The 12,384-nt window shown below is 40.3% G+C and overlaps 1 protein-coding gene across 1 annotated transcript in view; it reads right to left on the bottom strand.

Moving 5' to 3' along the window:
- The window catches only part of LOC114144541 (adenylate cyclase 9), a 44,826-nt gene that overhangs the window by 8,337 nt on the left and 24,105 nt on the right, over positions 1–12,384 (bottom strand). The window contains exons 2-8 of the mRNA XM_028017478.1: positions 9,012–9,202; positions 6,286–6,393; positions 5,892–6,163; positions 4,998–5,100; positions 3,382–3,599; positions 1,193–1,346; positions 25–167 (exon numbers count right to left, since the gene is read on the bottom strand). Coding sequence (XP_027873279.1) covers positions 25–167; positions 1,193–1,346; positions 3,382–3,599; positions 4,998–5,100; positions 5,892–6,163; positions 6,286–6,393; positions 9,012–9,202 — 1,189 coding nt within the window. The remainder of the gene's footprint in view (positions 1–24; positions 168–1,192; positions 1,347–3,381; positions 3,600–4,997; positions 5,101–5,891; positions 6,164–6,285; positions 6,394–9,011; positions 9,203–12,384) is intronic.

Below are 12,384 nucleotides of genomic sequence, written 5' to 3'. Positions count from 1 at the left end.
CGTGCAGGTGAGGTGTAGCCGTACCTGTGAACAGGACTGTACAGCATCAGCAGGAGAGCGAGTCCGGTGATGGTGGCGAAGACGGACCTCATCCAAAAACTCAGCTGACAGAAGTTACAGTACTGAATTATGGCCAAGATGGTGGCACAGCACAGGAACATGGTCACCTGGGGTGGAGGGTAAAATATCAGAGTGCTTACCCTAAGCAACAAAGGCATCAGTAATTATTTCAGTTTTTACTGTCATCTGGTTTTCCTCAACGCCTTTTGAGTAAATCTAATCAAAAGCGATCAGAAATTCTCAAATCACGTGGAAGTGTCTCTTTGTAAAGAGATTTTGAAATGTTGTACTGACTTTGGCCTCAGGAGGAATGGGACGAAATTCCAGCAAACTATTATGAGATATCTGAGATGTCTGACCCAAGTCATAGTGTCTAAATGCAACAATACTAAATAAGGAATCATGCAAATAGCTTAATTTAAGTAATTTAAAAAAACATTTCTTAATATTTTAGTATTGAGAAAAAAGAAATAATTTTGTCAATCCTAATAAAACAAAACAAGTTTAGTCTGATTTAGTGTCAGATAGCGAGGAACTTCTGGTTTCAATTATTATAAATATTGTTAAAAATAGAGGGTTTTTTATATTGTATTGAGTTGTAAGGTAGATGTAGTTTCTCCATGTCCGTATATTTACCATTTAAATTTATGATCAGATTTCTTTTTTGTTTCAGTATCAGCTAAAAAGCAGGTCTGCATCTGTTATTTTATTTGTAAAATAAAAAACTCTCTCTATTCTTCAATGCTTTGAAATGTTACAGGAGAGAACCTTAAAGAGAGATGCTTCTTAAAAATGTCAAAGATATGAAAGATTGGAAAACACGAATTTTATCAAACAATTCTCCAAGAAAACAAAAAAGCAGAAACGTCTTGCAACCACCTGTTGGCTCGTACTTCCATGTCGAAATCTTAGCTGAAAGAAGACTAGACTCTGACATGAGCAAAAAAAAAAAGTTATCTCTTTTTTTAATATTACTTCCAATCCTCTGTTACGCTAAACACAGATTTAGTCTAGTTCTCTAGATCTTGTTTCTTTATTTGGTTGGTAGATATTTAAGTTCTTTCACTGTAAGGAAGTATTTCTGTGCTTCAATTGACTATAAATGATGTTCTTGCCAACCAAATGGATTTACCTGGAGCGGAAGGCGGACGCTGACGTGGGACAAGACGGAGACGGCGGGAAGGGAGACCAAAGCCGCACCAATCAGATGACGAGAGACCCAGCTGGACACCAGCAAGGCCAGGGAGCGAGTGCATCTCCTCAGCTCCTCCAGGTAGAAGGTCATGCTGCAAGAAGAGAGAGGGAGGCAAATAATCAAGAGAAAAATCTCAAACAGCAAAACTCCAGCATTTATTGGATGTGTAGCCCCCAAAAAGTTGAAGTTGCAAAATAAACTCGGATAAAACACATATTTTTTCTTCAGATCCCATGTTTGGTTTTAATGAAAGAAAGTGCAGCAGGGTGCTGCCATTACACACCCTGGTGAAATAACCCTGCTGCTCAAGATTAATTGCACATTTATACCAAAGTATGACTGCAAAGTTTCTTCCCTGATAAGTGCTGGAAAAGCTAGCAGTGTTTTGGGGTGGGTTCAAATCCGAACTTGGTACTAATACGCTAACAGCTAACTGATGGCAGAGACGAAATAAAAAATAAAAAATTTCAACTATTTATCCAGACATTGACAAATTTGTTTGCAATGATGGTAAAACACCATTAAATGAGGTCACCTTTGACTTCAACAGCTTAATCTGTCACTGAGAAGTAACAAACAAAACAAAAAAATTTATTTCCGTAAATTTTTTTCAGTGGGAAAAATGTAATTTTGTAAAGTGGGAGCATATGAGAGATGGAACAGACCATTCCGAGATGGACTGCATTGGCAGAGATACCTTGCACACAAGATCCCCAGGACCATTGGAAGACAAACAAACCCACACAAATCATCCACTGTGTTAGAGATTTTTTAGTATTATCATTTTATTTTCTTACTCTAGTTCACATTAAGTCTATAGATCTTTGTGATTTTCTGTTTAAAGTGTTCTCTTCTTTAAATGACCTGGAGGTCACTACTGTCTGTTCAACTTTACGAGAAATAGATAACACTGAGTTTCTCAGACTTTAAACCCTTTTGCAAGAACACCCCCTAATTTAGTAACCACCTGTGAGCAGTCGTATTTTGTTTTCTTGACAGTATTGACCGAGATTTGAACCGGGCTCAGACCTTTGATCAGATATCACATCTGGACCTGGGTTGTTAGATGTTTGGGTTAGAAGCTTTACGACCTCTGTTGTTTTTCCTTACTGCCCCCTTGCCTGTCCTTCTTAGACAATAAAAACAGGAGCCGTTGTAAGGGAGCCCAGAACGCTCTGTGGATTCCTCGGAGAAAAGGTTCTCAGAGCCTTCTCCCAGGAGTTCTCAGAGCCTTCTCCTTTTGCAAAAGCTTTACATGAAATTCATATACGTTGTCTGTGGTTCTTTCTTTTATTTAGGTTTGAAAGGAAAATACCTATCACACTGCATTTAACAGTGGGCAGGAGGTGCTTTTGCACATATTCCTTACTTGTTCCACACTGTAACAATGGCAAAAAAATTCCCGGAAATCGGATCAACTTAAAAAAAATAAACATAATGTGTTTTTCTTTTGGACTATACTTCAATCTGGAGTATAAGTTACATTAGTCAAAAACTGCATCACAAAGAGGAAAATAGCAACATATGTAAGCCGCCCCGTCTATGAAACTATGAAAAAAGGTGAAACTTTTTTTTTTTTGTACCCCTCCAGAGGGTCTTTTGTGGGCTCTAGTGTCCCTTATATGATAGTGGGCTGACAGGAAACGGGGAAGGAGAGGGGGAAGACATGCGGCAAATGTCGTCGGGTCCGGGAGTCGAACCCGCGACGGCCGCGTCAAGGACTCAAGGCCTCCAAATACAGGTCGCGCTAACCGCTACGCCACCACGGCACGCCCTAAAAGGTGAAACTTACAGTCTGGAAAATACAATACATTAAAAAAATGATTTAGCTAATTTAATTTTGCAGCAGAATGAATGTACAAAAAATATAGAATGGATTTGATACTTTTACCAGTTTGATATTAAGGCTACTGACATGAAAGATGACCTTACTTTAAGGTATTTTACAAACCTTCATCATCTGCAATGCAAAACGCTTTAAAACAGGGATTGTATTGTGTTCAGTGTAAAACACATTTTTTTTAGTTTATCCTCAAATAATTCCTGATGTCAAACTTATGAGCACCATCACCCCTATAAAAAAGCACGTTCACATGATGCAGTTTATCTGTTTAAACCAGCCTCACCGTACGGAGAACACCAGCGAGGCCATCTCTAACAACCCAGCCAGAGGAGCCAGGATCAGGGCAGCGAGCGCCGGGGGGCCCGCCGTGGCCGGGTCGACCAGAGACGGAAGGAAGCAGGCCACGGTCAAGGCCAGGAAGACGAAGCAGCTGAGGAGAACGTCCAGGAAGGAACTGAAAGTGGGGCTGGCAAACGTCTGCACCGGAACCTGGCTCTTCACCTGAACAGAAGAGACGATTGAAATAGATTCGATCTTCTCCTGAGATGAAGGCAAGGCGGCGTTTCACCACCGTGTGTCTGTGTGAGCAAAAACGTCATCACGTTTGAAAGAATTTAAGCGTGTTTTCACAACAGATAGTCCGGTAGACTCGGTTCGATTGGGTGCGGTTCCCTTTCACACCGCACTGTGTGAAGCGATCCGAACTCTTCGAAAAACCTGTTTCCCGGCCCCCACCTGCGGCGGCGCTGAACCAACAACCACTCAATGAAAAGCCTGAAGAAGTCACTAAGCACAACTTCCTTCTTCACAAGATGTAAACAAAAACTGAGTAGCATCAGATTTCAGCGGTTGTGGGATTTCTCTTTTGTCTTTGGTAAAAAACCAAGAGTCATCTCTCTCGCTAGCACTAGAGTCCCGCGTTTGTTTTGTTAGAATTTACCCAGAATGCCCTGTGCCATAGTTCCCACTTTCTGCTTTTGGATCCATCTCCAGTCTGCTTGGCATTCACATACGCTCCATAGTTCACTTCAGCCAAACTGAGATCTAGGTTTTTAGGGGGGCTGCAGATCCAGACTTTCTAGATAAACCAACTAAAGTTTGATTAAAGCTGAATGCACCCGTAAAGTGAAATATTAAATGATATGAAGGAGTTCGTTTTTTATAAGCAAAACATTGATAAGTTTAGCTTATCAATGTTTTGAAGAACCTAACTTCAGGTTTCACGCAGGGTTGTATAATGCTAGAAGATATGAGATGTATATTGGTGCTAGAATTTATCAATGAAGTTCAAAAATTAATTAACAAAGAGACGCTGAAACTGAAGTAATGTGCTCTTTTTTTAAGGTTGTAGTAACACGTATTGAACAGCAGGGGGCTGAAAGTCTCCAGGGTCAGCAGAGGACATCTGGAACTGGTCTTTATAGTAAGAGTCTTCACTGTGGCATGGAGTTATGACGTGTTACAAAGAAAGTTATTTTTTTTTCCCTGTCCATTAATTATTCAGTTATCTTAAAAAGAAAGCCTGAACGTGGAAGAGAAAAAGGAAAGAAAAACATGTTCATGTTAGATACAGCAGCAAGTTGCAAAATCACAGGACAAGAGCTGAAAACAAAAATCCTCTAAGTCATGGGTCTCAAACTCCAGTCCTCGAGGGCCGCAGTCCTGCAACTTTTAGATCGCAGTCCTGCAACTTTTAGATGTGCCTCTGCTGCGCCACCTGAACAGGATAATTAGGTCATTAAGGCTCTGGAGAACTGATCTACACAAGGAGGTAATTAAGACATTTCATTCCAGTGTTTTGCACCTGCGGCACATCTAAAAACTGCAGGACAGCGGCCCTCGAGGACTGGAGTTTGAGACCTCTGATCTAAGGGAAGGTGTGTGTGGAAGTCTGCGTACCTCTTCTTTGTAGCTGCTGCGATACGCCTTCTCCAGAGGTCTCTCCAGAAAGTTCAAACTGATCTTGTTGATGGGCGGCTTGAAAAAGTAGTCCTTCATCAGACTGCAAAAAGTCACATAAAAAACTAAATCTGAGTCAGATAGATACCTCTTTATTTTAAACAACCATCTGTTCATATCACCCAATTGTACAACAAATACAAACAAATTCAAGTGAATAATCTTTGTTGTTTGAACCACCCCGAATGCAAAGCGTAGCTTATTCACTGGAAAAATTCAGAAAAAATACCAACTTTTCTGAAATAAGCCAACAGTAAGTTCCCACCATTTATGCTACATCAAGTTACAACCACAAATCTCCATGTATCGTATTGGGGTTGTATTCATTTAAACAAAACTATATAAAAAAGGGAAAAGAAACACTTAAAGGTACACCAAAGTAAAATACAATGTGACAAATTACCTAGATGTTCATTAATTGGTAAAAAAAAAAAAAAAAAAAAAAACTCCACTTGTGTGTTATTTAATCTCAGTGTAAATCCAAAATGGAAACCAACCTCCGTGACATGGGCATCTAGCTAAAATAGCCAGCTAGGCAAGACTGTGATCCCTGACATATCTTTCATTTCAATAGCACGGTGGTGGCAGCATCATTCTGCAGGGATGCCTTTATGGTTGTAAGGTGACAAAATGTAAAAAAAAAAAAAAAATTTGAGGGGGTATGAATACCTATGCAAGGCACAGTATGAATCTTTATTTCAATGCATTTCTTCAGTTCAAAGGTTTATTACCAGCGGACAAGTTTATGAAAAAAATCATTATAAAAACAGATTGCTTTATTGCTCTCCGCTGTGCTATCGGCTCATAAATTCCACCTTTAACTGGCCTCCTCACCTGTCCTCCCTGATAACGTCCACGAAGTGGGCGTCGCTTTTCCGTTTGAAGTTCTTGGCACGCAGCTGGATGAGGGCAGAGTGATCCATGCCCGTGCCTGCCGCCGCCACTGCCGCCGCCATGCCGAGGCTTGTGCCGGTGCCCGTGCTGGTCTTCTTCTCTTTCTCCTGGAGGATGTCGCACAGGGAGCTCTGGCTGGCACGCGCGGTGGCGTCCTCCAGCGGGGGGCTCAGGAGACCGTTGACCACTTTCGGGCTGTGGCCTGGTAGGAACTTTTGAGAGGAGACAAAAAGGCGATAAAACAGCAGGAGGGTCTGCGTGTAGAGTAGATTAAAAGGGAAACGCTCGGAGAAGTAGAAGCAGGCGATAAGTGCGGCGTTAACGTGGGCCGTACCTTGGCACCGCTGGCCTTGTGTTCCTCCTGACAGCCGTTCACAACAGCCACATCATCGTCCTGCTCCGCCATGGATGAGCGCACGGCGCCATGGAAAACACAGGGAGGCTGGAGAGAGAAAGTGGGAGTGGGGTTTCACAAACTACAACATTTGCTCGAGCTCCAGAAGCACAACACTGATTTTTATGTACAGATTAGTGAAAATCATGGTTGTCAAAGGTATTGTCCTAAGAGACAATCATTGTGGCAGACTTAGACTACCACATGTCTTCAAATGAAGCAGGAACAAAAAGGGTTTAATATGTTTTGCTTCCGTCAAAAATTGCAGCACACTTTTCTTACTGATTTTTAGGCAGATTTGTTCAAGGACATATTCTTCTTCCTTTTCTGGCCCAAAGTTTGAAGTGTCGCCTGGGGCTGCATCGTACATTGAAAATACTTTTGTTATTGCACCCACTATGTCTGTTACATGTAAATTATCTGCTTTCCTATAGTTTAAAGCCCTGTTAAGGAGATGTCTGGGAGTATGAGAAACCAGGCTCTTTGATACAGGCTTTAGGTCCCTGCATGATTGGTTCGCATTGGCATAAGTAAGTTGAGGCTAGTTTCCAGTGAGAGTTGAACTCCACCATGGTGGATTAGGATTAGGTCTCTACTCTTTGCAGACGATGTGTGGTCCTATGGTCTTCATCAGGCTTTCACAGCCAAGTACAAAGCAGGAATGTGGATCACTGCCTGCAAAACTGAGGCAATGGTCTTGAGGCAGAAAAGGGTAGAGTGCTTTTCCGGGTCGGGGACAAGGTCCCACCCCAACTGGAGAAGTTTAAGTATTGTGGGTCTTGAGGGGCGATGGGAGTGGGAGCTCGATAGGCGGATTAGTCCTGAATCTACAGTGAAGTGGGCCCTGGGAACGCCTTGGGATTGCCCCAGAAGAGTTGGTTCAAGTGGCTGGGGAGAGGGAAGTCTCTACTGAGGCTGCTACCCCTGCGACCCGACCTTGGATAAGCGGAAGGGGTATTGCCTGGGATAATGGGTAGTTAAAGAGATTTTGGAGAAAGTACAGCAATTTTCAAGCACTGCAGAACTTCCCCTTCCTCGCATGCTGTTGTACACTGCCTATCAGCTGGCTGAACGACAGCTTATAAATCAAGTAGTAGCACAGTAGTCCACCTTCCCCCGTAGTTGCTGTCTACAGTCAGTCAGACGCCTGGAAGAAAACTTCTACATATTTTTTCCTCGCTTACAAGAAAGATCAAGTCAGCTGTTTAGATATATATTTGCTCATCAAAAGTAAAAACTTTCATAGAATCTATATGCATGGTTGGGATATAGGTAAAGTAGGACATAGCTAAAGTTTACAAATTCTCATTGTCATATTGTTTGTACAGTTTAAAATCCTCATATTGATGTGTCAGAAAAAGCAGTGGAGTTACTTAAATTTCCTCTAGTTGTATCTAGAATACAGCAATACAGTGCTGCCCCTAATCACTGAGAAAATGCTGTATTTTTACTAAAGAATGTCATACCAGCTGATATGAGACGGAAATCTCACACCAGCCTCAAGTTTGCAATACGAATTGCTAAAAAACTGCATGGAGTAAAATATTTGGAGGCTTTTAAACTCCAAGTGTCATGAACTCATTCCTTGAACGCCACTGAAACATTCACTCTGCCAAGGCATAGTTTGCATTTCAGGCAGACATACTGTAGGTCTCCCTGAACAGCGATTCTTGAACATGATCTGCAAAGTGTCATCCATAAGCAGCTGTTTATATTTCTACTCAATTATAAGAAAATGGAAGTATTATTTTAATATTATTTTAATATCTTTTCGGTAAATGGACAAACCTATTTACCAATATCTTTTTTAAATTAATTAATGAAAGTAAATGTAGTCATTGCTGCTGTTGCCCGTCTCGTCAATGTGCAAAACGCACATTTTGGTGGGAAAATTTAAATCCGTAAAATGAAGGTACATCAACCCATCTCAGTTTCAAAGGACAGGCAAATATTCAGAGAAACTGTTCTTAAAACCACAAGAACAATTTTGCCCTATAGGCTTTTTTATTTTATTTATCTCACATCGCCCTGACTCTTCTCTGCAAAGGAACATTATCTACTAACCACATTAATTGTTGTGAGGCAATGACAAAGAAAGAGGACGCTACTATTTTCAGAACGTTATTCACGCCTTTTGCTAGTTCCAGTGTTTTAGCTGCAGCTTCTCAAACAAATCAAGTAAAATTAGCCGCTGCATCTTTGCATCCTGAGTCTGTCAGCAACTGGTTTAACAGGCAGAAGATGACTTCTGTACAAAACGTTGATGACCAACATGTTAAATTTAGTTCTTTATTCCCCATTCTCATAAAGATAAAAAAAAAAAAAACCTAATATATTTAGCTTAAAGTATTAATTTGAGCCAATGAGGCGACAGCTCGGGTGCTATTTCAGGCCCATGACCTGTGTGGTCCAGGTCAAAGAAGGAGAAGGAGTTTCCTGAAGTTTGTCATTATGTTGCTTATAATTAAGTCTCAGAAATAAATACGACCACATACAGACACAAAATAAAAGATGAATCACATTTGGGACAGATGGTTGGATGGTTGGATGGTACGTACCATCTTATTTTACAGCTATTCAAACGGGGATTTTCTTAATGTGACCAGTTTAATGGGACAAAAATCAATAAGCCATAAATAAAGTGTTTTCTTGAAGTACATACTCACCACAGTTCTGTCTGATGGTTTGTGAGGCAGAAGGGACTCGGCAGCCTGTGCTGCTCCGTGGATGAGGTCCGGTGTACGAGGCTGAGGGCAGGAAGGCACGTTGACTCCCACAAACTCCCCACCAGGCAGAGAGCAGCCACACTGCACATCATGATCTGGCTTCCTTCCTGAGATCAGGTATGTTTTCATTCCTGGCAAAAGGACAAGAGACAAGATATTCTCTATTTAGGAGTCCATAATTACTTTGTCATTTACTCTGACAGAAAGATGGAAAAATCTGCAGCACGCAAACAGTAAGAAAGTGGTACATGAAAATAATACTGCAAGAAAAGGCAAATAGAGATGGGGATGCTCCAAAGTTACCAGGTCTAAATGCCAATACACCCAATTTTCTACTGATCAGACATTCAATGGTGCAGAAAAATTTAGGAAAAACAGTTAATCTTTATATAAAACGCATAAAGCAAAGTTAACTTCATCGACTTTATGATTTAATCACAGGACACACCAAACATTTGGGAGTTTTCACCTGTGGAAGAAGGTCCGGGGATGGATTTTTTTAAGTTGCTGTCAAACTGCTTGGTATCTAACTTTGAGAGTCTTAAGTTGAAGCAATTACAGTGAATTTTTTGCACATCGACTCCTGTGAAGTAAGCGTGGAGCTAATGTACTTCCTGCTCAGCCCAATGTGTGAGTGTTGAGATCAGTGAGATATAATTCACAGTGTTCATCTGCGCTAAAACTAGGTACCTTACTTTTTTGTGAAATTGATATATTCTTTTTTCATATCAAAGCATTGCCTGACCATTTATGACTGTAATTCCAATGTTCTGTGAATTCCTTAGAAAAGTCAGCTAATTATCTAAATTAATAAAGTAATGCAGGATGACAGGATGAACAATACAGGCATAAAGTCTCCCCAGATGAGTGAACTATCCACATAGCATAGAGTGAGGCTACGCAATATTTTTGCATCACTGCTGTGATATTTGTTGAGTCACAATTGTGTGGTTTTTCTGGTTAAATGCAATCTAGTAGCATCATTTCCCTGTGGTCTCATGTCTTACAACAAATAATAAGAAAAGCGGATAGACAATAGTGTGACCAGGAGATTAGTATTATTAAGGTGCTTAAATAACAACAGAGGAAGCAAAAAAAAAAAAAGTATATCTAGTTTCTACAAAAGAAAACTTTTGTTAATTTACGCTTCGGTTAAACCTAAAATGGTAGTTAGATGTGAGCATGTCACAGCAAAGTTGCTCAGTTTTATCCTTTTTAAAAATCCAATCTGGTCAGTAATGGAACGTGCTGAAATCTCACAGTTAAGGCTTTACTGACCTTTTAAGTAACGCCAGCAAAGATAGCTTTGTAAATGCTAACTTGCAAATCATGCTAAACTCAAACTACCCATCGTAAATGCTGGGATAATGCCAGCATTAATGATAAATATTACCTTTCTTTTTGTCTTTGTTTTGACCTAATAGTCAAATCCTGGTTATCTGCAGAGTTGTGTAACGTCAGCTGTTCTCTCTCTCACACAGTGTGATGTCGCCTCTGGTCCCAACACAAGCAATTCATAATCAACCCCAGAAAGCATTGCTTAGACTCTTGTACATAATTACAGCATGTATGAATGAATGAATTATTCCACAAGCGTTCAAAATAGCTATCCTACTAAATATTAAGATGTGCACAGCTGGAACGCATAAGCGGGCGTATCTGGTGCAATACGGGGTTTTGCATAAACAACGACAACAAAATGAAAAAAGAAAGACAAATCTTTTTTCAGAAATAACACGTAATATAATTCTTAATTTTTGTGTCCCATATCCAAGAGCAGCTGAACCTGATGCTGTTTTCCTCTTTGTTTTAAGAAAATGTAACAATGAAAATATCTAAAATTTCTGGTTTGCACGCTCACCAAATTAATTTGTTACTATGAGCCAAGGCGAGGCGAGAGATGAAAGTCTATTGTAAATGTACTAAAAAGCTATGTCAATAGATAACTTGCACAAGTGTACTTTTATTACCCTCTCTGTGCAAGATGTGAAGTAGACATACCCTACAGGCTCCAATTCACTGCTGTTGCTTTACAGAGTCATAATGATCAATGATTTACGCTGACTGGAAAAAAAAAAGATTAGGCTTCAACCTAAATTTGAATCTGACCATTGACCATTTATAGGTGTCCGGAGTCGCCTTTAACACTTAGATCATTTTGGTACCAAATGGTGCAGAGTACAAACAACAGACAATAATTTTTCTCTATTTCCCTCTGAATCTCCCAGGAGTCTTTGTGATGCCATCAGTTCCCTTCATTGGGAAGAATAGACTTACCAGATACTTGAAAATGTAATGGTACATTTAATGGCACATGTAATGATCAACCCATCATTGATCAGTATGTGTACCAAATTCTGTCCAGATGGGAGAAACCTGTCTAGATGCTTTAAGCTGTAGCAGAACATACAGCTTAAATATTACTTTTTATTGTGCTAAAAGATATGATGAACTTGGTTTTATTATGCATCCAACATTGGTTTGTGATTTATTCTGGTTTTACATGTTAAAATTTAACTGCTTTATCTAAACCCATTGCTTCATTTGTCCTATAGCAGATGTTTTAGCAAAGTACAACTGGACAAAACATCAGCAACACAGTTTAAAGAACACAAAACAGAGTAGTTAATAACACAAGAATTGCATAAAATCACAGCTGAACACAGAAAGTCTAAGGGATACTATCCACTCCAAACACTGTTTGTGTAAATGATCTAACCCAAAAAAATAAGAAAAATATACAGAAACAGTCATTCTCCGTCTGCATTTACGGTATTTTAAAATAATCTGAAAATCTATCCAAGACATCAAAGCAAAAGAAATCCCAAAAACATAAACAAAATTCGTGTTCATTTACATTACATTCTTCAAAAAGGGGCTCTACTTCCATCAGGCAGCCATAGTGATGCATACACATGCTGACAAGCAGACAGCAATGCAACACTGGGTGTTTCACCAACGATGTTTGCATATCAGCCCAGGGCTTTGGCCTGTTCACACTAGTGTAGAGCCAACAAGGAAATACACAAACAGAGGATTAGAGAGGTGGCTCGAAGCCAGCTGATATCAGCCTGTCCAAACACACAGTAACCCGGCTAGCTGGCCTCGGCTAACGGATCTGTCCCTGACAGCTCAGAGACAACCGGAGGCGGACCAGGAGTCTGCATTGCAACCTTGACCAGAAATATGAGAGGGCGACCCATCTCTAACTGCTTCTTCATTCATTCATTCAATCATCTCGTTTAGTCACTGTTTTCCACTGAGATGGGATTTGCGAAGGGAGAATAAGAACCAGGAACAGGCATTTGAGATC

Source organism: Xiphophorus couchianus, chromosome 5 (assembly GCF_001444195.1).
Source record: "Xiphophorus couchianus chromosome 5, X_couchianus-1.0, whole genome shotgun sequence".
NCBI classification, from domain to species: domain Eukaryota; kingdom Metazoa; phylum Chordata; class Actinopteri; order Cyprinodontiformes; family Poeciliidae; genus Xiphophorus; species Xiphophorus couchianus.
Note: the sequence above shows the minus strand (reverse complement) of the source record. Positions and strands in the feature narration are given on the sequence as shown.